Here is a 26,735-nt window from a genome sequence, read left to right as displayed (position 1 = left end):
CGCATTCCAAGTTGCGACCGACTCGCCGCCAATCATAATAATCACATGAGTCAATTGCAAAGGTCATCGAATGATCACTTAGGATGTTTACACACGATAGAATTAAATTGTAATAAATTCGAATTTAAGTTTATTAATCACAATCACAGTTTGGAAAACAAAATAAATAATCATAACGTAGAATGGTGTAAGAAATCGCATTCGTCACCGATAAAATAATGGCAGACGTCATTCGCAAGGTCATTACTTGGTCATTCAATACTAATCATCAGAAAATGAGTAACAAGAAATACGTACATATTATTATACTATATTATATTACGTTTCGTATTCTTGGAATTCTCGTGTGTATCGGCATTTGTTACAATCGATTAGATCGTACTAAATTCAGACGTTCCAGAAAGCTGTGTAACTAACGATCGAATGTTGTTTATTAGTTTTTCCCGTTCAAATTCAAATTTTGTACGAAACTTAGGCATTACAAGTGTAAATTAATATTATAACGTTTCGCACAAGGTTTCGCATATAAGTTTTGAAGGAAATTTTCAATATTCTTTAATCTATGGTTTGTGAAAGAGAGAGACGTCATCACTCATTAAAGCGAGATAGAAAATTTAAATCGCGCGTGTGAGAGGGACACCATCATACGTCGAAGCGAGATAGTTGATAACTTTTTTTTTTAATTTTTAGTTGATAACTAAAAACTTTTTGGATGCTACATTACGCCCCATGAGCTTTTCATACAACATTATTGCCCGGCTAATTCACAGGAATGTAATGACTTAGGTTACCTTTAGAATAACAGGTCAGTAATAAGGCATTCTGGAGCGAATGGTGTGAAAAAATTTATAACACCCCCGACAAGTGAAGGTTACAGTAACTAGAGAAGAGCTGATAACTTTCAAACGGCTGACCCGATTTTCTTGTAATAAGTATAGCTAAGAACACTCTCGATCAAGCCACCTTTCAAACAAAAAAAACTAAATCAAAATCGGTTCATTACTTTCCCTACATCAAATCGGATGTAGGGAATCTTATTTCCTATTCATTCTCGCTTTCTAAACACATATTACTATAATCGACGTTTGACCTTTCGTTTTGACTCATGATTTATAAGATTCAAGTGAAGTTGTTTGTTAAACAAGAATGTGGTATGTTACATAATTACTGATTACATATTTTACACATACATACACAACTATAGGTGAACATTTGATTTAATTATTTCTTTTTGTCTCGGGTCACTTGTTGTGATAACTAATTAATTAGTTATTTAATCATGTTTTCTTTGAACTTATTAACAGAATTGTGATGTTGAGAAAATAAATACTCGAGTCTATGTTTTCACTTATAAAAAACGTACAGTAATAACTCGTACCTACTTAATTTGGTTAATTCTTTATTTTTTGTATTTTAAATATCGTTTATAAAATCTAATAGTATTGAATTTGATATTTTTAACCCCCGACCCAAAAAGAGGGGTGTTATAAGTTTGACGTGTGTATCTGTGTATCTGTGTATCTGTCTATGGCATCGTAGCGCCTAAACGAATGAACCGATTTTAATTTAGTTTTTTTTGTTTGAAAGGTGGCTTGATCGAGAGTGTTCTTAGCTATAATCTAAAAAAATTGGTTCAGCCGTTTAAGAGATATCAGCTCTTTTCTAGTTTTCTTGTAGAAAAGAAGGTTAGATAACCGTTAGGTTCATAATATTATGTCAATAGACAAATGTCAAGCTGTCAAGATGGACGTTGCCTAATTATTATTTATTTGAAAATGATGTTTTGGAAAACTCAAATACTTTGGATCGTCGGGGATGTTATAAATTTTTAATTTACACTTGTTAGGGCAAGTATTTACCTAAATTAATTTAAAATAATAATTATTTATTTTTATACACAATGAATACGAGTAAGTTAACTTTTTTTCTCTTTCATAAAAGCCAGGAAATATGATTTGTTTTCATTGAACAAAGTGCTTTCTTGTCTCACCCTCACTCTTTCACCCCAAATAGAAAGTATTAAAATAAAGACATGGAGCCGCTGAATCTAAATAAATTAAGTAAAAGCATTTTCGTTGCGGGTACACATCTTATCTTAAATTCTAAGTATAGCAGATATGAGATGTTTCGCAAAAGGTACGGCTGTAAATCGGTTTTATCGCCTCCTATAGCGAGGCCACTCGTCTTTGATAACGTAAGAAAAGTTATCTTTTATTTTATCTTAGAAAGGAATTTCTGTTACAAATGCATAGATAGTAGATACGAACATGCCTTCAAATAAGCTTCAAATTCAATTTTAAATTCACATCAGTTATTTAATTTAGCCTAACTTAAGTAAATAATAAACCTAAATTATTTAGGTCTTCTTTAGGTATTTATGAATTTAAGGTTACACCTTAACTACTAACCTAATTCGAAAATAAATTGAAATTGAAATGAGAAAAAATTGAAACCCACATTTTTTCGTCTCCATCTATTAGAACTTGACTTGATAACCATATAAGCCAATTTGATGAACAAAGAACTCCCTAGAGTGGAGTTTTTCACAATTCTCGTCACGTGCTGACGGGCTGCCAACGTTTTTGCTAAGTGTGAAAATACTGCGACCTCGGCCGGTGGGCGGTGACCTTTGCGATAATAACAACTCGCCCACGTCTTCCACTTTGGGGCTTCACCTTTGTGCTGCCGATTTTTCGATCAAAACACGTTTTTTTGTAAAGGGTAAGTTTTGGAGAAATATGGATGAAATTAATTTTTGCTCTGCCGTTCGAACATTCGCAATGTTATTTCGCAGGTTATTAACCCCCGACCCAAAAAGAGGGGTGTTATAAGTTTGACGTGTGTATCTGTGTATCTGTGTCTGTGTATCTGTCTGTGGCATCGTAGCGCCTAAACGAATGAACCGATTTTAATTTAGTTTTTTTTGTTTGAAAGGTGGCTTGATCGAAAGTGTTCTTAGCTATAATCCAAAAAAATTGGTTCAGCCGTTTAAAAGTTATCAGCTATTTTCCTTGGCTATTTTCTAGTTTTCTTATAGAAAAGAAGGTTAGATAACCCTTAGGTTCATAATATTCAAGTGTCAATTGACAAATGTCAAGCTGTCAAGATGGACGTTGCCTAGATATACATAATTATTTATTTGAAAATGATTTGTCGGGGGTGTTGAAAATTTTTAATTTACACTTGTTTTCTAAATTATTGTCCAATAACTCTACTTCCCACAAACAATCCTGGTACCTACGGATTTCGTTAAAGTTAGTAGAGCAAATTAAAAGAAAAAAAACAATAACGTTGATCTAAAAACACGACGCAAGACCTATAAGCAAAATGGAACGGGTAAATTTACTCAGGTAAATACTTACATACGTTCAACCTCGCGTAGAATACAATGTTTACAAAAGAGCAATATAAATAGTTGGCGTTGATACCAAGCTCGCATTTTTGTGCGTATTCGCTTAGTATGCGGAAAACATGTGCCTACTATGACTACAGATTATAAATTATTGTATCAAAGAGCTGAAGTTTTCTTAACTCTAAGTAGACAAAAAAGCGGTCACTGCGCAGGTACAAGGTCAAAATTCTTTTACCGGGTGCCATGTATAGTTTTACACCGAATAAAATTATAGTAAATATTACTACTTACTAAACACAGATTTAACAGATTAGTACTATTTTTAAACCCCGACCCAAAAAGAGGGGTGTTATAAGTTTGACGTGTCTATCTGTGTATCTGCGTATCTGTCTGTGGCATCGTAGCTCCTGACCTAAACTAATGAACCGATTTTAATTAGTTTTTTTGTTTGAAAGGTGGCTTGATCGAGAGTGTTCTTAACTGTAATCGGTTCCGCCGTTTGATAGTTATCAGCTCTTTTCTGGTTACTTATTAGTTCCCTTCTCTTGACGGGGGTGTTATAAATTTTTAATTTACACTTGTGTTTTAGTTACGTACAGATTAAACAAAGTTTTGAAGTCATATAGAGCATTATGTAGTTGTCTTTGATAAGAGCACTCATTTTTGTGCGTAATTCGCCCGCGATAAGGCCTCAAATATGCGGAAAGCGTGAACAGATTATGAATTGAGCAAACAGCGAAACTGAAGCGTAGTTGCTTACTTTGAGAATTAAAGGATTAACTGCTAGTATGTCATCGCCATAGAGTTTCAGAGTTTATAATGAATGTTCGGGCATGAAGTCGAGCAAAACTCGTTCTACTAACTTGGCTTTATCTGTGATATTAAAATTCAAAACCCAAAGTTTTTAAATTGTCCCGTAATTGTACTGTTAATCATATTTTTTCTAAAGAACTTGGCCGATTTTTTTCACAATTATGTTTTTGGTGGGATTTTTCTATGCGCTGAAAGACGATAAATTATCACTGGCATAAATACGCGTGAAGTCTGCGAATCTGCACTTGGCCAGCGTGGTAGACTACGGCCAAACCCTTCTCATTCTGCGAGGAGACCCGTGCTTGGTAGTGAGCCGGAATCATAATGTATTTCTAAAGATCGCAAATTCCTCTGCGGCTCAGTCCACTCTGGCAACAAAAGAGATTGCTTTTGACAGTTTTCGTATTGATGGGCGCATTCTGATCCTCAACACAATCGCGCAACAATATTTTTTAATAAAATGATTGATGGTCCCGTGAGGTTACCGATTTATCCTTTACAAAAGAAAAATGGAACGGAATGTTTAGAAAAAAAACCGGCCAAGTGCGAGTCAGACTCGCGCATTGAGGGTTCCGTACTCGGGTATTTTTTCCAACATTTTGTACGATAAATCAAAAACTATTATGCATAAAAAGAAATAAAAATCTGTCTTAGAATGTACAGGTAAAGCCCTTTCATATGATACCCCACTTGGTATAGTTATCTTATTTTGAAAATTGAAACACATTTTAAATTTTTTTTAGTGATGTTACCAAAAATTCGCGGTTTTCAGATTTATTCCTGTATAATATTTGCTATAAGACCTACCTACCTGCCAAACATGATTCTAGGACAACGGGAAGTACCCTACAGGTTTCTTGACAGACAGACAGACAGACAGGCAGACAGACAACAAAGTGATCCTGTAAGGGTTCCGTTTTTCCTTTTGAGGTACGGAACCCTAAAAAAAACACCAATGACAAAAAGTAGCCATGTCCTTACCTGGGACACAAGCTATTTCTGTACCATGTTTTGTCAAAAACGGTTAAACAGATGGACTGTGAAAAGCTAGCAGACAGACATACTCTAGCATTTATAGTATGGATATGGGTACTTATTTACTCTGCCCCATTGCCCTTTCCGTCACTTCCTTTTTATCGGATTTGCCATCGTTGTTTCGCTAACGGGTTTGTCGTGTAGCAATATTTTTTCCTGCAACTCGTTCGTTTGGAGGAAGTATAGAATGAATACGTCATATCTATCAATTCCCGTAAAGAGGATGAGGGTATGGCGTTTCATTGAGCGGAAGGTAATGCGACGCCTTTACCTACCTAGATATTTCCAAATAGGATTGTGGCCAGTTCGCATTGTTAACTAGTCGCTACAACCAGTAAATCCCTAACAGCTCTTGACTGGAATGCATTGTCTACTCAATTCTTCTTTCTCTAGTCCCTGTATCATGTCGTACCTACCTAGATATTTCCAAACAGGATAGCTTAGTAGAAGGTTGCCTTGTAGAGATTGCTTCAAGCAATAAGGCCGCCTTTGCACACAATTGTTTTTTCTGTTTTCTTCTTTCTGTGTTGTGTTCCTTTACATGTGTTTTTGTGTGCAATAAAGTGTTCTATCTATCTATCTATCTATCTTAGTCTACATTATTCTAGTCTTAGAAAAGTAGCCTGTCAACCCAGCATTTATTGGAGTGAGTCAGAACGTTTGTTCATATTTTCATAATATAGCAGAATATTAATCTTCATTAAGAAAAAATAATAAGCAAAAAGCAGTCTTTAGAAATTGTTGAAGTATTGTTATAAATGGTTGATCACGTTATAGCCAGAGCTAAGCGGTACCACCTACCGCATCAATATTCACGATGTTATCTCATCCCACGTGACTGCTGCCGTGGCATCCACTGCAGGTGGAATTTAAGGTTGCCAACCCGATGTTTTTTTTTGTTCACTATTATAATAATTCTAGACTAGTTTTTTTTACTAGAGTGCATCCTAAAATGATGTATAATGTATAATTCCTAAAAGCCCAACAAAAAGTTTGATTACAAACATTGATACTGGCTCATGTTATGCAAAACAAGTTTTTTTTCACAGCTTAAAATTGTCACCGAATGGTTTATTAATACTATTCATATCTAGATATTTAATTTAATCCTAACTGATATTCATCATGATTCTATGAAAATCATCAATTTATACTGTTAATCTTTTACAGCAGTGGCAGTGCTGAAAAAAGGGTTCTCTCATATTCTTTTCTACTTTTTATTCTTTATATTCTTCTTCTATTATTCATTACTAGTTGATGCCCGTGAATCATACGCGTGGCTTTAGGATTTTAAAAATCCCGTGGGAACTATTTGATTTTCCGACAAAAATAGCCTATATCACTCTCAAGTCTCAAGGTTTCTCCGCGCATATCCATTAAAAGATCACGCCAATCCGTTGCTCCGTTTTCGGCGTGATTGCATTAACAAACAGACACACTTTCGCGTTAATTATACAACATATTGAGCGACAAGTAAGTGACAACCCTAAGTTTTACTTTAGCGCATGTCGTGCAGTAAATATTAGTGAATATGGGAGGATACAACCTTGTCACACTTGAATAGAATAGAATATAAATATGCAGCAAGCCTGCGAACAGCTATCTTATAATGTTCTAGTTATATGCCTAATCTGATGTCATGATATAATAGATTCTTTTGTAATGCACCCATTTTATTACTACGCCGTTTCCTCTGATTTCTTTCAACTTATGTTAAACTAACTGACCCACCCCGCTTCGCTCGCGTGGATTTTTTGCAAATCTGTGCCGTGGTAGAATTTCCATAAATCACAAACTGTGTATTTCTTGTACTTCTTCAATTTTAACGCGCAACGCAAATTTTTAATTATGAAAACTTGAAAAGTGTTTGTTATCCAAACTTTAATTCCATAGGTATTTAACCCTCTTAGGGGTGGAATTTTGAGATCTTTTCTTAGTACCTGATATAAAATTGAAAGGTACATAGTGTTATATTATCATGTACGGGACCCTTCGTTTACGAGTCCGACACGCACTTGACCTGTGTTTTATTTCGCTATTAAAACATGCTAATAGAGCTATTCACTGCTACGAGTATGAATCCTACGATCAGTAAACTTATCGATCTAGACTCTCTTCAAAGTCTAGACTCTAGACTATCCCAAATATAGAACTAAGCTGTTTGGTCGCAAATAAAAGGAGGGATATCTGCTACGTGTACGTGACTATTCAAGAAGTATAGCTTAACAGGGCTCTCTCCGTCACTCGTTTCATACAATCGTAGTTCCAATTTCATTTGAATATTAAGCAACCAAAGTCCATGAAATTTTGCAGACATATTCTAGAAACTAATATCTGTGTCTGTGGTGTTTTAGATTTTTCTAAAAATATGGAGTTTTAAAATTACAGGGGCTCAAAGATTTGTTTGAAAATTTTGAAGACCGCGTTATTTTGAAACCGAATATTTTAACAGAAATCTGGAAAACCACAGACATAGATATTATTTTCTAGAATATGTCTGCAAAATTTCATGGACGTTGGTTGCTTAATATTCAAATGAAATTGGAACTACGATTGTATGAAACGAGTGACGGAGAGAGCCCTCTTAAGGCTCTTTTACACATACATAAACATGTCTGAGTAGGTATTAAGTACATAAACAGTGTTTGGGCTCCCTTTAGTCCCAGTACTTTTAGTACGTAAAGAGATTTGACGCCAGTCCAAAAAATATAAAATAGAAAGTTTATTTTAAAATGAATCCCAAAATAATGCATTCAATACCGTGTCCGACCTCCGAAGTTTGTATGCAAAATAATTCCAAGAAAACGTACAGATTATAATTATTATGAAGGTGAAAATAGTGCTAAAATATTACACTAAACACAGCACTTGTTTATGTAAAATGTAGCCCTTATTTTAACAGTGATAAGGTCTATAATTAAAGGTGAACTAGGTTTTAACTGTTAATGTTAGACTCTGGGCGGGCGTGATGTTGAATACATTACAATAAATTTGACTACAATCGCTGTATGAACTAAATGTAAATGTAAAATAGTTGATGTGTTTATGTGCCTAGGTATACAAACGATGGTACATGTTTACAGAAATTATGTTAGCTATAAATCTTCTAGCGGTATGGATGTTTCACTACTGACATTCGACGACCTGCATGACGCACTGTGGCAGAGTTAATTAGAATGAGGGAACTCTTCGTTTGATCCTACGGCTCGTTTGCGGTAGAATGACAGCTACAATGTCGCGATCGCAATCACCTCTGATTGGTTGACGCTCGCTCACTATTGGTTACAATGCATTGTTGCAACAAAAACACCATAAATTCAGCCAATCACAACGATTGCCAGGTCTCAAGTTAGTTTCTCTTTCAATGTCACGATCGCAATCACGTCTTATTGGTTGACGCTCGCTCACTATTGGTCACAATGCATTGTTGCAACAAGAATACCATAAGTTCAGCCAATCACAACGATTGCCAAGTCTCAAGTTAGTTTCTCTTTCAATCTATTTGTACACTACTAACTTTTGCGTGCGACTTTGTCCGCGGTGCATAATTATGTAATTTATTGCCTATAACACTCGGGGATAGTGTAATTATCTATCAGTAAAAGAATTTTCAGAATCAGTTCATAATAAAATTTATAGTACCAAAGATTTACCACCCTCTAAATCCAAACTTAAATTTTTACCTCTTTATAATATAAGAGTGTAGGTAATTATTTAGATAGATATAGGTAGACTAATAGTGTGGTCAGGTGACCTAAAAACTGATAAGTAGCATATCAAATCTGGGTTAGAACAAGAAGGCACGTTTAGATACCTAGAAAATATAAGGTTGAAGAACTGAAGGCCTTGACTAAATAAACTAGGTCGGTAATCAATAAAACACCCAATCACTACAAAAATATGTACAAATGTAATATTCAAGTGAATGCCCTCAAATGATTTTCTTCGATCTAGGCCGATATTGGATTACGATTTCATATTTTTCACTGACTTATCTATACAAGTAAATAAAATGCAGTGACAGCCTAGTGGTCAAAACGTCGGTAATCGGTCAGCGTGGTGGACTAACCCTTTCATCCTGAGATGAGACCCGTGCTCAGTAGTGCGCTGGATATGGATTGAGACTTGAGCTGATAATGATAAGGGATGACCCCCTCTGACTATTGGTTGAAATGCATCATTGCAGCAATCGTCCCATATATCCATCTAATTACAATAATTGCGGTATTTACAAGTTCTTTTGATATTACCAACAGCTAGCCCGTTGAAAAAACTCCTCAGGCCCAAAATGTTGAATTCTTATAATGTTGAATACCACTTTTGCGAAATAAACGTCAAGATTAAATTGTATGGACTTTCAATCATTTAAATCTCTTTCAAGATAATGTAATTTCCATGCAATTTAATCTAGATTCTTAAAATCTATTTGGCTTAAGTTACCAATAAATCGATTTGCATAGGATGCAAATGGATATATTGGTAGGTCTCATGCTATGTGATTTATAATATAAGATTTCGTACCTAAAAATGTGTTTAACAGTAGTCCAATATTCAATTGAATAAATCAATCCAGAAAATCGAAATCTAACGTACTATTTTCTGGTTGTCCACAGTCAATGATCCAATTAAAAGAGCGCAAGGAAATGGATGAAGCATTCAAGAAAGCGCAGAAGCCCTGGGCCAAGTTCCTGCAGAAGGTGGAGAGGACGAGGCTGGAGTACCACACGGCGTGCAAGCAGGAGCGGACCGCGCAAAACCAGGAACGAAACGCTAGCGGGGATAGCTCTTTAAGTCCAGACCAGGTTAGTTAGTCCCTTTTATATTCTAGTAGCTTTATTAGGTGAGTAAAATGACGAATTAACAATACAGCAACTATAAAATAATAAACTAGATGTCGCTGTTCAGTGTTCAGTTACGGTTGAGAAGTTTTCACCTGCGATCTTATAAGACTGATTAACCGTTCAAGAAGTTGGTTTTCTGTTCGGTCCTTAAATTGAAACTTCTCAGATTAAAAATCTTTATCTTGATCATCGGAAGGTTTGCAACAATTACGAATAACTGAACTAATCAGTAGTTTCCACTCCTAAATAGCAATGGATACTCCCTATTTATAATCATTTATTTTGCCAGAACATGGGCAATAATAATAATATTTATGCAACATAATATTATGATTTACTAGGTCTTAGGAATCCTCCTCCTCGATATTCGGATTCCGGACCAACCCAAACAAAATGTCTTACTTCATTCTAGATTTCTTGAAAAGATCCTTACGAAGTCCATATTTTGTAACTCCTTTACCAACGGCTCCCTTTCACGTCATTCCCTTATTTCTTCCCATTGGAAAACTAATTAATCTCAAACCTTACAATCAGTTTTAATATCTAGCAGTCTCAGCTGTGATGATAAACACCAGTATTTCATAAGAACCATAAATGTTTAATGCGAAAGTGGTTTAAATGACGTGGCTCCTCACAATCTGGGGCGCTCGATTCCGCATGAAGCAGGTTGGCAGAAGGCACACAGACGTATTCATTTATGATTCACTGACACCTATCCGTGTCATCAACTAGGTATTCCTAATCGATAAAATTTTCTACTACATCAACTTGTTAATTTCTACAAATTTCAAACCCCCTCTAAGAGGTTGAATTTTCAAAAATACTTTCTTAGCGTAAGGCTGCGTCATGATAGCTACCTGCATGCCATGTTTCAGGTCGATCTATCCTACTGGATGGATCGACCTGAAACATGGCTTGAGCTGTGCGTTGACAGATCAGTCAGTCAGCTTTTCCTTTTTAACCCCCAACCCAAAAGGAGGGGTGTTATAAGTTTGACGTGTGTATCTGTGTGTTTGTGTATCTGTCTGTGGCATCGCAGCTCCTAAACTAATGAACCGATTTTAATTTAGTTTTTTTTGTTTGAAAGGTGGCTTGATCGAGAGTGTTCTTAGCTATAATCCAAGAAAATCGGTTCAGCCGTTTGAAAGTTATCAGCTCTTTTCTAGTTACTGTAACCTAAACTTGTCGGGTGTGTTATAAATTTTTAATTTGCGGTGCTTTGTAAACCCTTTTCTGTACAGTTTTTTTTTAATGAATACTTTTTGATTATAAACACTTGCCTTACACCCAAAGTATCTTAACTTAACTCCATATGTATTTTGGCGTTAGATATACGAGTTAGTTCGGTCTATCGCATGGCCGGCGCCGAGTGCCGACAGTCGAGAGAATTTAACGAAGTGCTCTGTTCACACTCAGCTCTCCCTAATTTAGATTCATGTATCTGTTTATATCCACTACCACAGAATACTAATTATATTACTACTGAGAGGTGTTAGCCTAAAATATATCACTTGCTTTAACGATGAAGGAAAACGTCGTGAGGAAACCTGCATGCCTGAGAGTTCTCCATAATGTTCTCAAAGGTACGTGAAGTCTGCCAATCGCACTTGGCCTGCGTGGTGGACTATGGCCAAAATCCTTCTCATTCTGAGAGGAGACCCGCGTTCAGTAGTGGGCCGGGCGGCGATGATTTATCATGTGCACATTGACAAGTGCATAGATAGTGTTTATTTAGTGATAAGAAAATGGATAATGCAATTGCCATTTTTATACTGGTTATCAAAAAACCACACCTTGATAATAATCATGTTTTCTTATTCATAAATTCTCTAAATGCGATAAAAAAGGAGAGAGAGTTCTCATATCCATAACTCGATTATTGAGGATTGAATTTGCGCCTGATAGCTAAGTCCTTGTTCAATATCCGTATTAATTATCAAATTACGAAGAAGAAGTTTTCCCTTCCACCTATAATATGGGTACCTTCAAGTCAAGAGTGAATAGGCAACTTCTAGGCAAGCGCGCTCCATCTTAAGCTGCATCATCACTTGCTAGCAGGTCTGATTGCAGCCAAGCGCTAGTCTATATAATTTAAAAAAAAAATTACATATAGTGAAGTATATAGACTCAATATTTACATAGGAAAGTGTTGAACTCGTCGAAATAGCTGTAGGCGTAGTGACGTACCCGCCAGAAGTGCTTTATTTTCGGGACTCATCCAGATTGGCGTGTATGTGTAGCCGAAATAGGACACGAAAACGGATACGGGTTAAGCCGATTTTGTAATAGATTGTCAGTGCTTGATCGGATTTATTGAAAACTATCTGATGCCCGCGACTTCGTTTGCCGTGGATATAGGTTTTTTTAAATCCCGTCGGAACTCTTTGATATTCCGGGATAAAAAGTAGCCTATGTGTTAATCCAGGGTATAATCTATTTCCGTTCTAAATTCCAGCCAAATCCGTCTAGTAGTTTTTTCTTGAAAGAGTAGGTAACAAACATTCACACATACAAACAATTTATACTTATACTTATAAATCATAGAGTTTACGCGGGATTTTTAAAAAACGTTGTTCCACGCGGGCGAAGTCGCGTGCATCAGCTCGTATCCTATCAAATACCGATTACCCGGCAACCTTATGGCGGTAATCGGACTTTGTAGTTATTATCATGGACTTTAGGATGGGTTGTCATGGTTTTTAGCAAAGTAACTCCTATTTCTATCCGACATCATTGCATCCTTAAGTTTATATCTAAGAAACAATTCTAATACCTAATGAGCCATAAAGAAATACAATAACCATTTAAAAGCAGTAACAGTCACGCCATAATCGTCTCTGCGCCCCTGACCCCCATGGAGCGCCGTTCCGTAGGCATTACGGTTGAAGTTTCCATAATTAAATACCACTTAGCATTAAGTTAATTGCTTTGGATGATCTTTTTGACGAGCACGCAAATATGCACCTTATTTACATGATAGTTTTATGAAGCCAATAGCGTGATATCCTTGACATCTCTTCTCTTAATTATATAACACTTGTATAACAATTATTAACATCAGTAGATTTATTATTGGACCATTACCTCAAGTACCTAAACTTTAAGGGCGAGTCCGCGCTGCCTTTCCTTTCCTTTAGAAATTTTCTTTCCTTTCCTTTAGTTTACTTTTACGCAATCCTAGAGCCTCGATAGCTCAACGGTTGAGGAACGGACTGAATTCCGAAAGGTCGGCGGTTCAAACCCCACCCATTGCACTACTGTCGTCCCCACTCCTGGCACAAGCTTTACGCTTAATTGGAGGGGAAAGGGGAGTGTTAGTCATGATTAGCATGGCTAATATTCTTTTTTTTTAAAAATCAACGCAGTTCATTCTAGAACCGTGCTCTCTGAAGATCCCTGCAGTGCAAGAGACTTTCGTCCAGCTCAGGATGTTTGAGTTGAGAAGACAGACACTGCTGCCAACATAGCGCTTTCCAGTATGAGGTCGCCATTCCTGCACTTTGAGATAGAAGACTCAGAATTGCCTAACCAGGATTCGAACTTCTTGACTAGGTCATCGTCTTGTCTTCTCCACCCCAGGTCCCTAATAGAAACGTATCATCATCAACAACCGATAGGCGTCCACTGCTGGACATAGGTCTCTTGTAGGGACTTTAACACCCCACCGTCTTGCATGCCCATTGGCTTCCTGCGACTCGCCCTCAATGTAGTCCGTCTACCTAGTGGGAGGGTCTTCCGACGCTGCGTTTTCCGGTGCGAGGTCGATATTCCAGCATCTTGGGACCCCAACGTCAATCAATTTTTCGAACGAATATGTGCCCTGCCCATTGCCACTTATAACTACCTACCTAATAACATCAGACTGGCAAGAACTCTTAACTCGCGAACTTGGAATTCAGTTTGAACGAGTGAAATCGACTTTGAAGCGTGGGCGAACGATCTAACTTCACTTAACTTAATTACTTGCGAGGCAAGTTTTCTGATGATATACCCGTATACAGGGAGTTGAGGATGTAAGAGTTTCGAACGGATTATGTTTCTTTCTTGTAATTTTATATTTTCAGTGGATGATGCCCGTGATTTTGTCTTTGTAGAATTAGTTTTTTATTTTCCGGGATAAAATGTAGTTGTCCCTCCTCAGGTCTTTAACTAATCTAAACTAACTCCATGCAAAATATCACGCCTATCCGTTGCTTCTTGCGGCGTGATTGAAGGACAAACCAACAAAGAACAAATTGCATCTATCAATGGGTAGGGATTTAGATTCATTACGTGTAGTCCACACGTTGCAGACAATATTATATCCGATCAGCTGAATGGTGGATTCTCATGAGTCGACTCCCTTTTAATTTGTGTACCTTCATATCAAGAGTGAATAGGCATCTTCTAGGCAAGCGCGCTCCATCTTAGGCTGCATCAACACTTGCCAGCAGGTCTGATTGCAGCCAAGCGCTAGTCTGTAAATTAAAAAAAAAAGTCATAGGTGCATACTTTCACGAGTAAGTATTAAGTACGGATTGGGAGAAGCTGATCTGGTGTCTCAAATTGGGATATACAAAGTGGTTTATGGTATCACACACCGTGAGAACCCATAAACGTGACGATACGATGAAAATCTGATGGGAAATACCAGATTCGTACCACCAGTAGTAATATCGAGTGCGTGACACTTCCAATGAGTTACGTGGCCCCCTTTTAACTGAGTTTTCCCACCGTCCGTCGACTTTATTATACTACTTCTAATCTGTCTTGTATGATGACTCTGTGTTTATAGCTTAACTAGCTTATGCACGTGACTTCGTCCGCGTGGACTACATACTTTTCAAACCTCTATTTTACCGTTTAGAAGCTGAATTTTCAACTCCTAAGTCCTTCTTAGCAGTTGTCTACGTCATAATAGCTTTCTGAACAATAACGTCCGTCCGTCCGTCTGTCTGTCTGTCTGTCTGTCTGTCTGTCTGTCTGTCTGTCTGTCTGTCTGTCTGTCTGTCAGCGGGTTGTATATCGTGAACCGTAAGAGCTAGAAAGTTGAGATTTTTACAGGATAGGTATGTATTTCTATAGCGGCTATAACAACAAATAATAAAGATTTAAAATAGCCGCCATGATAAAAAAATAAAGTGTTATTTCTTGTCGGTACGGAACCCTTCGAATGCGGGTCCGACTCGCACCCGACCGATTTTTATATGTATTTATGTATTAATTTATGTATTGACGTACAATGTATTGTGAATTGTGTGTTGTATATGTGTTGAATTGTTGATGTATGATTATTTCAAAATGTATTGACAAAGATAAAGCAAAAGTAGGTATGTAAGTATCAATAATTACTTAGGAAGGTTTAAAGAGGTGTTCACTGGTGGCAGGAGTCATCGGCGTCGAATACTACGTGATCAAACGTGTGGGAATGTCTTTACGAGCGTTGAGGTGGCCAACGAGTTTCATACTAAAACGGGACATGAGGACTTATTGAATATTTGAATTAAATAACATCAGGTAGCAAAGGCATTGGCTAAATTGTCGAGATAAAAGAAAACGCAGTTATTAGGTACTCCTGCTTTATCGGATTGAATGTGAAGAACAACATAGGTATTCAAAAGTAGCTAGGTATTACTTACTAATTGTCGAGGTATGTCAGTAAGAGTAAGAGCCTGAGAGTTGATCAAAGTACTTTCTTATCGTTTTGTAAGCACTATTAACTTCTTTCAAAATTTACACAACAAGGTATACATTCACTGGTTAGTTATTAAGTTCCTATATACAGCTTCCGTATAGTTACATGTACCTACGAGTCCTACGACTGCCTTGAAACAGCTAAAAATTTGTAATAGCATAAAATCATTTATTTACCCATAACTGATCATGTGTATCCTATCAGTCAATGATAGATCCCAAAAATGTGAGCCCAATTACGATTCTTATGTTAACACAAAAATCTAAGTGCATTTTATGATATTCACTTCTTCAAAGTAAAACGGTTCTTTATTCAAATGTCAAGTTTAATGTCGCAAATCGCTATAAATATAGTTTGGATTGCTTAGATTGGTATATAAAGAAAAACATTGAATTAAATGTATAGAACAGGTATTGCGAACAAAAATCGCATTATTGTCAAGCACTGGTCGTCAAGGTATGAGAAAATGCTACTTGTATTAATAAATTCTTGTTTGTAGTAGCCATTCCTGTAAAGGTCCCAGAAAGCATTGGTTTGAAAAAGTTATAAGAAATATCAGAATACTAAACATGTTTATCCTTCCTAAGTAAAAATCATGGAGTCGCCAGTAAAGCATGTGTGCACGCATATAATTGCCTAATTACAAGTGTGCCACACAATAGCAACTGGGGTGACGGGGTCGCCCGTCTCGTTCGTTTCCACGCTAACAGATAAGGACAGCCGCGGAAGCCTTACGTAACGTTGATTGGACTTCGAATTGCGTGCTGAAGTGTGATTTGTATCTTATTATGGTTTACTTTCTCGAGCTGACAAAGTAGGTGTTTTTGTTTGTGTGTTTTGTCATAAGATAATTTATTATCTACTCTTAATATTTTGCTCCTTTCTCATAGCAGTGATGCTGCAGTCAGCAATTGCAAACAAGTGAAGACTCGATTATAGTAATTATATCTTAGAAAATAATGCCCAGTTATATTTATATCCCTAAAATCAGCCCTGGGGCATGATTCGCTAACTCTGATACTGAATGATAGGCTACCGAGTGGTTCAACATTGCTGCTTCATTGAGTGATATCAAAATAATCCTTTGTTAGTCTGTCTATTACCTTTCCAAGGCTCATTCGTTTAACCGATTTAAAGAAAATTGGTAGCTTGCACCACGAAGACAATTTTTATTTCCGAGAAAATCGAAGAGTTCCCACAGGCTTTTTTAAAAACCCAAAACCACGCGGACAAAGTTGCGGACATCTAATAGATCAACAATTCACCCACTGTGCAGGTTTTACGAAGATAAATGATAACATTGATAACCTAGGACAGATAGTTATTTACCCCCGACCCAAAAAGAGGGGTGTTATAAGTTTAACGTGTGTATCTGTCTGTGGCATCGTAGCTCCAAAACTATGAACCGATTTAAATTTAGTTTTTTTTTTGTTTGAAAGGTGGCTTGGTCGAGATTGTTCTTAGCTATAATCCAAGAAAATCGGTTCAGCCGTTTGAAAGTTATCAGCTCTTTTCTAGTTACTGTAACCTTCACTTGTCGGGTGTGTTATAATTTTTTTACACTGGTGGTAGTCATCAATGTTTTGATCAAGTATCTAAATACTCCGACACAGTCATACAATGTTCACGGTGCTTGCACGTACTTTACGCAATGGATACCTTAGCTATCTCTCAAGAATACGAACCAGTAGGTATTGGTAATACTGGCCGTGCCGAATTCCTGAACGATCGGCCCCGGTGCGATGGATTGTTGCGCGTAACTCTTGACCAATGTGTGCACCACGCACGTGCTGCACTAATTACGTGTTATCAGTTATATCATTATTACACGTAATATAACGCCCTGCAATATAACAATGCATTCAGGATGCTGATGATGAGGCTGTCCAGCCTCCCAGTTGTGTAAGAAAAACGTAATTTCATCCTTATCGCAATAGTGATTAGAAGAGAAGAGAGGGAAAAAGAAGAAAAGAGGAAGACCGAGATTTGGGAGGTCAGCACGAAGTAATGCCACGCAGTTCCGTGCTCATCTTGGACGACATGGGGAGGTTATTTTAGTCCGTGCAAGTCGGGCACACCCTGCCAGCCGGCAGAAGCCCGTAGGGATTTTTTCCTCCCCCGAAGAAAAAAAAATCCTTATCGCAATCGATATTATTATAATTTACAAACTAACTAACTACTACTAACAGTAACACTTTTGTAAATTCAGTATAATTATGTAGGTATGGTTCAGGATAGGACGCCAGCATATAAAGCTACGTAGTTTAAGCTGGAGCCAACAAAAAAAAATTGTTTAAAATACAAATAAAAAACTATTTGTTTCTTCATTTATTTTATTATAAGTTACAGTATTATATATTATAATATATAATATTATATATTATATAATATTAAGTTACAGTTTCATAAGGGTTCTTCGAGCTCGAAACCAAAACTTCACCTCATTTCTGATTTGATCACGTAAATAAACTCCAAGCATATCAATCTCCATCGCCCGTTGAGTTACTCTGTAGCGCTTTCTTGAGGCCTAGTTTTAGCGACCAAAATATCTCTAGATAAAATAGGCAATTAGTACAAATACCTAGGTTTAAATTCAAATCCGGAACGAAAACGTTCATAATTTGGAGTGGGCTTGCAGTTTTATTTATTTCTACTTTTACCAGTGAGCGTCTGCAAACAAAATAATCATGAAAATAATTCACATAGCTCTTTGATAGAGCCGTCAAGTCCGACACGATTGCGTTTATCTGACTGCGATGGCTGATCAGTTTTATCTAAGACAGCCTGTCATGCTCATAAGTCATATATTATTAACTTTGCTCGCGACGCGTACATTTTTTCCAATCCCACAGGAATCCTGTTTTCCCGGGAAGAAAAGTAGTTATTATGATTTTTTTTTATACAGTTGATTTAAAAGGTAAAGTAGCTTAAGACATTCTTTTTTAACCCCCGACCCAAAAAGAGGGGTGTTATAAGTTTGACGTGTGTATCTGTGTATCTGTCTGTGGCATCGTAGCTCCTAAACTAATGAACCGATTTTAATTTAGTATTTTTGTCTGAAAGGTGGCTTGATAGAGAGTGTTCTTAGCTATAATTCAAGAAAGTCGGTTCAGCCGTTTGAAAGTTATCAGCTCTTTTCTAGTTACTGTAACCTTCACTTGTCGGGGGTGTTATAAATTTTTAATTTACACTTGTTTTAGCCCTAATTCCACGTGGACGAAGTCGCTGACTTCACCTATTTGATACAGAAAGCTTGCATCTCAAAGACGGATACCTATCTTCTTTTACGTTACGGTGGTCGAGGTCAGTACTGACGCGTCTCCATGGCTCTTCGATGGCTGCATTCCTTGTGCACTCATGTAAGAGGACGTCCGTCACAGCTCTCACTTGATCTGGCCATCTCATGGGCGATCTACCACGTGCTCTGGTGCCCTCTAATTTTCCACGAACTACTAGACGTTCGAACTCGGAGTAGAAATGACGTAGGATGGATATAAGCTACTTTCTATCCCGGGAATGCAGAGTTACCACGGCTATTTACCTACATCCAAGCCGACGAAATAGCTGGTCATCATCTAAGGTTAAATGAATAGGCCAATATATTGGTTTTTTTGTGATTTCCCTGGATACAGTAGAGTGCATTCTCCTTCATACCTATCCTAAATACCATCAAGTTGAGAATAGGAATATCTTAATTCTCTACACACAACATTCTTGGCTTAGCCAAGAGGCCGTACACCGCAGCACGCTCTGACGTGCTCGGGTGCTCGACAGGGCGGGCGTGATAACAGATAAGACACGTATTCACATAGGCGGCGGTGGTAAGGTGGTGCCTATGCTGTTGTAAACAAATCTCTAAACTTACCCCTCTAGCACACCGACGGAGGTATTTGCAAGGCATTGACGTTTCCTCCCGCATGCAAAAATGCGTCGGTGTGCTAAAGGTATAGATTAAATTGGTATGTCTAAGATTAGTGCTGCATAGGTAAAAAAAACATAGTACTACCACGATTTCATCATGATCAATCCATCGCCGGCCAATTTCCTAATTACTGGCCAACTTCTCTCAGACTTAGAAGGGTTTGGCCCACTTTGGCCATAGTCCATCACGCTGGCCAAGTGTAGATTGACAGACTTCACACACCGTTGAGCATACTATGGAGAACTCTCTGACATGTTGGTTCCCTCACGATGTTTTCCTTCACCGTTAAAACAAGTGATATTTAAATTCTTAAAATGCACATCACTCCGAAATGTTAGACATGTTAGCCCAGTGGTTAATACGTCGGCTTCCTCCTATTCACGAGGTTGGCGGTTCGATCCCGGGAACCTAAACCTACTTATTTATTTATATTTATTACTTTTTATATTTTGGTAGCACCCAACCGCTTGCTTGATATTTGGGTCGAGAGCGCTGAGCGTTATTATTGTTGTTGAGAGAAGCATTTCAACCAAACTGGGGCAACGAATGCTCTAGGTATTCAGATCTTCTAAATTTCGATTGCGGTTGGAAAAATTTGGAAATTTTTCAATGTTTAATGCCTAAGGTATGAGAGGAGTTTATGGCCGGCACTAAAACATTACGCATAATTTATTATATGCATATTTTTTCAGTACTATAAATTACACTTATGAAACATGAATAAACCTAAATTTTTAAAAATCTAGTCCATATTTTTGTAGTAGGTATCTTTATAGGTATAATTTGATACAAAGAAATGTTTCTTTCTCGTAGGTACCATTTTGCATTATATTTTATCACTGCGCTTACATTTCGTAGCGTCATCGCGGTGAAAAATTGTGTTTATGGCCACCGAGAAAGCCGTAAAAGGTGACATTTTTAGGTTACCAACGAAAAATGTGTGTTCTTAATGTTTGGACTTGAGTACTAACCGTAATAAGGGTAATAAGAATAAGTCACCGTCATCATGATCAATCCATCGCCGGCCCACTACAGAGCACGGGGTCTCCTTTCAGAGTGAGAGGAGTTTTTGACCATAGTCATAGACGCTGGCCAAGTGTGGATTGGCAGACTTCACACACCTTTGACAACATTATGGAAAACTAGTTGTCTAGATCTCTCCGTTATAGTAAACCGACATACTCGTAGCTCGCCGCATTGCGAAGCTGAAGTGGCAACGGGCAGAGCATATAGTTCGAAATCCGACAAACGTTAGGGTTCCAAGGTATTTTCTTTTTTTTTTTTTTAATTCAGATACAATTTTTTTGGACTATTGCCCCTTAGGATAAGCAATACTGCACTGACAATTAGGATTTTGTATTTTTTATTATTATTATTTAGATAAAAGTTAGCCTTTGCCTGCAATCTCACCAGGTGGTATTTCAGGTCATTATGCGCCTAATTGCGGTGAAATTAGAGCCACTTTAAGAGCAAGTGTGTTGAAGAAGTTATTGACTTTCTTCTTTTCTTGGCTTTCCCAGTGCCAAATCAGCACAATTCACTTCACCTATCTCGAGTAGGTATTGCATAATGAACACGTGTACATAAATGACAACAGACGGTCGACTCGTGCTGGCAAGTGTCAGGAGGTTGACCTAGAAATGTTAACAGGGCTCTCTCCGTCACTTACTCCATACAATCGTAGTTCCAATTTTATTTGAATAATAAGCTACCAAAGTCCATGAAATTTTGCACACATATTCTAGAAACTAATATCTGTGGCTGTGGTGTTTTAGATTTTTTTTTAAATATGTAGTTTTAAAATTTCAGGGGCTCAAAGATTTGTATGTGAATTTTTAAGACCGCGTAACTTTGAAACCGAATATTTTAACGGAAATCTGGAAAACCACAGGCCATATTTGTTCCCGGAACGTTTCTACAAAATTACATTAATTCCAATGAGAGACAAACTACGTTTGTATGGAGCAAGTGACGGAGAGACCCCTCTTAAGAGGAAATTGAATGTCAGCTATGGGGCGGCGCCAGTCTTCCATTGCCATTGTGTTTACTCGGCTAGGTAGGGAAAAATTCTGCTTTTAGCAGGTTTCGTCTATGGCGGAAATCGCGGATAGTGTGGTCCGGCTGCTATGTGCTTCCACTGGTTTCAACCAAAAACACCAAACTTTTACCTAACTTGAGGTTTTTTATTATTCTTCTTAATTATTACATATTTTTTATTATTTTCTAGTTATTATAGGTTGCATTTGTAGTTAGTTACATTTGAAATCAAAATACAGCGTTTCGTTGTACGTTTACAAATGTTTGATTTGATTTTAATTTTAATTTATTTCAATATATTTTTAATTAAAATTGTCAGATTGTGTATTAAAAATATGATATAGAGACAAGCGTGCTCTAAGTATATTGGCTGCATCATCTTATTTTATCTGCAAGCGTAATAAAAAGAATGTGAAAAAAAATGTTTTATTTTAATTTTATTTTTATAAAATCGCAAAAAATAATCATAAAATTCTTTTTAAAAGGAACTATAATATTTTCTTGGTAAGTAAGCGATGTACGTAGGTGTCTCTACTCACTACACCGCAGCATAGCCTACGTGACGTCCCCTAGGCTCCTTTGAAGCCTCATCCATCATAGTCGAGTCAGCCGCGACTTGCCTCAGGCTACTACGTACTTAGTAACAACTGTCTGCGAACACAGTTTAGTGAGCATACAGTTTGGGAACTGCCGAGAACTCAGATGAGTGCCGGCGACGCAGTTGATTTTACAACATCATCATTTTGCACCATCGGGAGAGCCATTTATGGCTTTCTTTCCAACCGTATGGCCAATGCGATCTGCAAGTGTCGGCCAATGTGTAAACGCTGTTTGCAAACTTTATTTTTATTTTTATTTTATTTTATTATTATTACACCAACAACTTCCATACAAATATAGACAAAAAAAAAATTACAAAATAACTTCAGTATGGTTGTCAATTACAGGTGTATACTTTATAATAACACTAATCTAACACTAACCTAAAGTACAAATTCTTAATATTATATATGTATATATTTTTGAAACATGGACAACTTTGCCGAGCCAAGACCCTTTAATGTTTTTTTTTTCTCTTCATATCTCTGCCATCTGCGCTCAGTCCTTGGACTATGAACAGATTTGAGGACCGTAAATGTTTTCACAGTTGAGGCTTTGCACATCCAGCGATGTGACATCCCTTCAAGATGAACTATATGCTGGCCAATCTTGTCCTCTTAAGGCGGAACGTACTGTAACTGGCATCCAGAAGTTGGCCTGCTAGGCTGTTTTATGACCCTCAAGTCTCTGTTTGTAGGCCTCAAGTGAGGTCTATTTCCTCCTTTACTGTGGGGATTTCTGTGTATGCATGCACTTTACTGTTTTTAGTGAACTTTAATGTTTCTATAAAAATTAAAAACACATAAAAGCTGACCGCAAGTGGCTCTTTATACGTTCTTCAAATGAATTGGCGGGAGCGTTCGGCCAATATGTACCTACTAGGCTCTTCAGAGTGCAAATCAATCGCTTGTAAGAAATCTGCCATATGTTGACAGAGGAGTCAATGTAGCCATGGCATTCCTCGCAAAATCTCGACTTAGTACCTACTTTAAATAAATGGTTTGAGTTTGGCGATCTGACTTTCTGCATTGCACTTGCCAAGCTGTGTGTCAAATAAACACCAAAACAAACTCATATTTTTTATGAAACATGTTTGTACATTTATTGTTCTAAAATGTTATGAACAATAAGTAAACAACTGTTGTTACTATGTTTTATGTTTTGTTCCCTTTGTTTTCTCGTCAGACTCAAAAGATTTATATTAAACGAAAACTGTCAGCCCTTCAGGGCGTATCAGGGTTTATTGAAAACACTTTGTTTGATACAAAAGGGTGGAAATGAACGATCCGCTTCTTTGACAAACTCTCATTGTTTAGATACAAAATTGATGTGGTACACAAATTTTGTGTATTAGGGCCATCTTCACGGATGAGAGAATCGCGGCGATAGTTTCGCAGTGTGACAAGATTCTATACAAATTATCACCGTGATTCTCTCGCCCATGGAGATGACGCCTAAGGCTGCGTGTCCACTGAAGCAGAGTGAAGTAAGACGTGTTAAGCAGACCAATCAGCAGGCATTTGATGTAAACCTGTGCCGGTTCAACGTCGGGACAACTCAGTCGCATACGATATCCGGGAACCAGAGACGCCTCATACCTGACTTGGACGGTACCGCTCGGTTTTTTAGTGGGTATGCAGCTGTAGTATGCTGTAGTATATATAGCCAGTGAGTCCCACATACCCGCTTTAGTGCGGGATACATAAGGCATCATTCGCACGAGAGCTTTTTTAACGTCCGTTAAAAAGCGATCAAAATACATAGAACAAATGCATTAGCAAGTATCTGTTCACACGTCAACGCTTTTTTAACGCGCACTGTTGTATTGTCAGCGCAACGCCGGGTTTTAACGCAACGCTTTTGAACGCTCGTGCGAATTAGGGCTTACTGCATTTTACCAGCGGGAAAAAGGCATATACCTAGCCCTAGGTTGACAGCTAGCTACTCGACATTTACTCTAAATGAATTATATTTTATTATTTATGTTTAACGCTTTCAACAGAGAATTTTGCTGGTAAGAAATCTAAATACGTATTTATACCTATAATTGTAATTGTTTCGTACTTAAATTGCTCGTAAGAATATGGTGTGTATTGTGCTAGAAATGCTAGTAAAAAAACAGTAAGTAGAACTTGGTATAACTAGAATCGTTCAACTCAACAAACTTTGGAAACTTTTACTTGCAAGTTGTAATGTAGCTAAATGTTAAGTTAAAATGTTTTTAAGTTAGTCTGTTAAGTAGGCGACTACTAATTACTACGAAACGCGAATAAAATAAATGCAATTATTTATTTGCGATTTATTAATCCTAACTTGCGTGGAATTATCCGCGATAAATGGATTGGATATGAGGCACATTAATTTTATTTTTAGTTTCGGATTTCTCCTTTATTAATTGTGCTATAAGACCTACCTAGCTGCCAAATTTCATGATTCTGGGTCAACGCGAAATATCCTTTAGGTTTCTTGACACACAGACAGACAGATAGACAGAGATCAACTAAGTGATCCTATAAGGTTCCTTTTGAAGTACCGAACCCTAAAATCTAAAAGAAATAAAGATATTTTTATATATCTAGTTTTTCTAAGAGATATTGGAGTTTTACGAGCCGTGGGCAATGAATTGAAGCCTCGGGGAAATCTGCTATGTACGGAGTTTAATCTCTGAATATTTAACTTAACGACTTCCACAACTATGTCTAATGGAATCTTTTGAATATTCAAATCTTTTATTGCGTACTTAAATAACACTTACCATAGGTATAATAATAAATATTTTTTTAAGAATTATTTTTCTTGATTTACGGTTATAATAGATTAAACGTCTCACGCCAAAATTTTCCATACCTATGTAAATGTGTGTAATGATGTATGTATCGTATGTATGTAACCCATCGCTGGCTCACTACCGAGAACGGATCTCTCTGACAATGGAGATAGGTTTGACTATAGTCCACCACGCTGGTAAAGTGTGGGTTAGCAGACTACACACATCTTTGAGAATATTATGGAGAACTCTCAGAACAGACACGCAGGTTTCCTCACGATGTTTTCTGTTGCCATTAAAGCAAGTGATATTTAACTGCTTAAAACGGACATAACTCGGAAAAGATAGGGGTGGGTGTAGCGGGCACTGACGAGTCAGCATATTGAGGCTACATCGTGCGAGGCGTGGCACGACTCGCCAGTTGCCCTGACCACTGTATCTGATTGTAGTTTCCCAAATCGTAATTTGTATTATGCTGAATTATACATATATGTATTTATTAGTATTCACTTTCTTTGATTTCTTCCTACCCTGGTAGAGAACACGACGCCATCTAGCCCCTAGTACGGTTGGCAAACTTGACGTCTATAGAACACCACCACCCGTACAGTGGGTGCCCGGGGATCGAACCTCCGACCTCCCGAATAGGCGGTGGAGATCTTAACCACTAAGCTATCACGCGGCCCTATGTATACGTTTTGAAAACTTTGAAGACCGAGGATCTGCAAATTATGAATTTACTTATATTGTACTAAGTCATTGTGAAGACTTTGCAAAGTTTAATCTAGTTTAATGTCTTTGAGAGTTTGTTATTAAACTTCGGGTTCCAACTGCTCAATCCAGTTGCTGCGGGGGTAGGGAATAGGGATCTATCGATTTTGAATTGATATTACTGTTAAAGTAACATTGTGTCACTTACCAGTTTTTAACCCCCGACCCAAAATGAGGGGTGTTATAAGTTTGACGTGTGTAGTATCTGTGTATCTCTCTGTGGCATCGTAGCTCTTAAACTAATGAATCGATTTTAATTTAGTTTTTTTTGTTTGAAAGGTGGCTTGATCGAGAGTGTTCTTAGCTATAATCCAAGAAAATCGGTTCAGCCGTTTGAAAGTTATCAGCTCTTTTCTAGTTACTGTAACCTTCACTCGTCGGGGGTGTTATAATTTTTTATTTTATTATTGATTTTTTAATTATTATTTTTTAATTTACACATGTTATGATATGTTTATGAATCCCTAGGGGCTTTTACTCCTCTAACTAAGTCACATAAGTTAATAAGTCATACTAAATCCATCATATTACTTCCAAAATCAAAACGAAGAGGAGGCGGGCGTACCTATAAAACGAGTTTAGCGTAAAACTGAATTAGCTCTCAGCCAGCCACCGAGCGAGCACTGTCACCCCTCGTCTGGGCCCTAATTGCTTTATTTCCTAACCAGATACCTGCCTAGTACATCAAGTACCAACTTAATAAGTGAATTTCAAGCTTTTTGCTCCTGGGAATGTACCTACACTTCGTATTTTATGAGTAGGTACTTATGCCCGCGATTTCGTTTGCGTGGATTTAGTTTTGATTTAATCCCTTGGGTACTCTTTGATTTTCCGAGATAAAAAGAAGCTTATTTATTTAACATCTATAATGCTTAATACAAGGAATAAAATACAAGATAGACTTAACACAAAGGGCGACCTTA

At 37.3% G+C, this 26,735-nt stretch overlaps 1 protein-coding gene across 7 annotated transcripts in view; it reads left to right on the top strand.

Annotated features, from left to right (window-relative positions):
• Nucleotides 1–26,735, top strand: part of LOC123876449 (protein kinase C and casein kinase substrate in neurons protein 1) — a 107,067-nt gene that overhangs the window by 62,006 nt on the left and 18,326 nt on the right. For all 7 annotated transcript variants that reach the window (XM_045922711.1, XM_045922712.1, XM_045922713.1 and 4 more), the window contains one exon: nucleotides 9,814–10,002. In XM_045922711.1, the coding sequence (XP_045778667.1) occupies nucleotides 9,814–10,002 (189 nt within the window). The remainder of the gene's footprint in view (nucleotides 1–9,813; nucleotides 10,003–26,735) is intronic.

Source organism: Maniola jurtina, chromosome 21 (assembly GCF_905333055.1).
Source record: "Maniola jurtina chromosome 21, ilManJurt1.1, whole genome shotgun sequence".
NCBI lineage: Eukaryota > Metazoa > Arthropoda > Insecta > Lepidoptera > Nymphalidae > Maniola > Maniola jurtina.
Note: the sequence above shows the minus strand (reverse complement) of the source record. Positions and strands in the feature narration are given on the sequence as shown.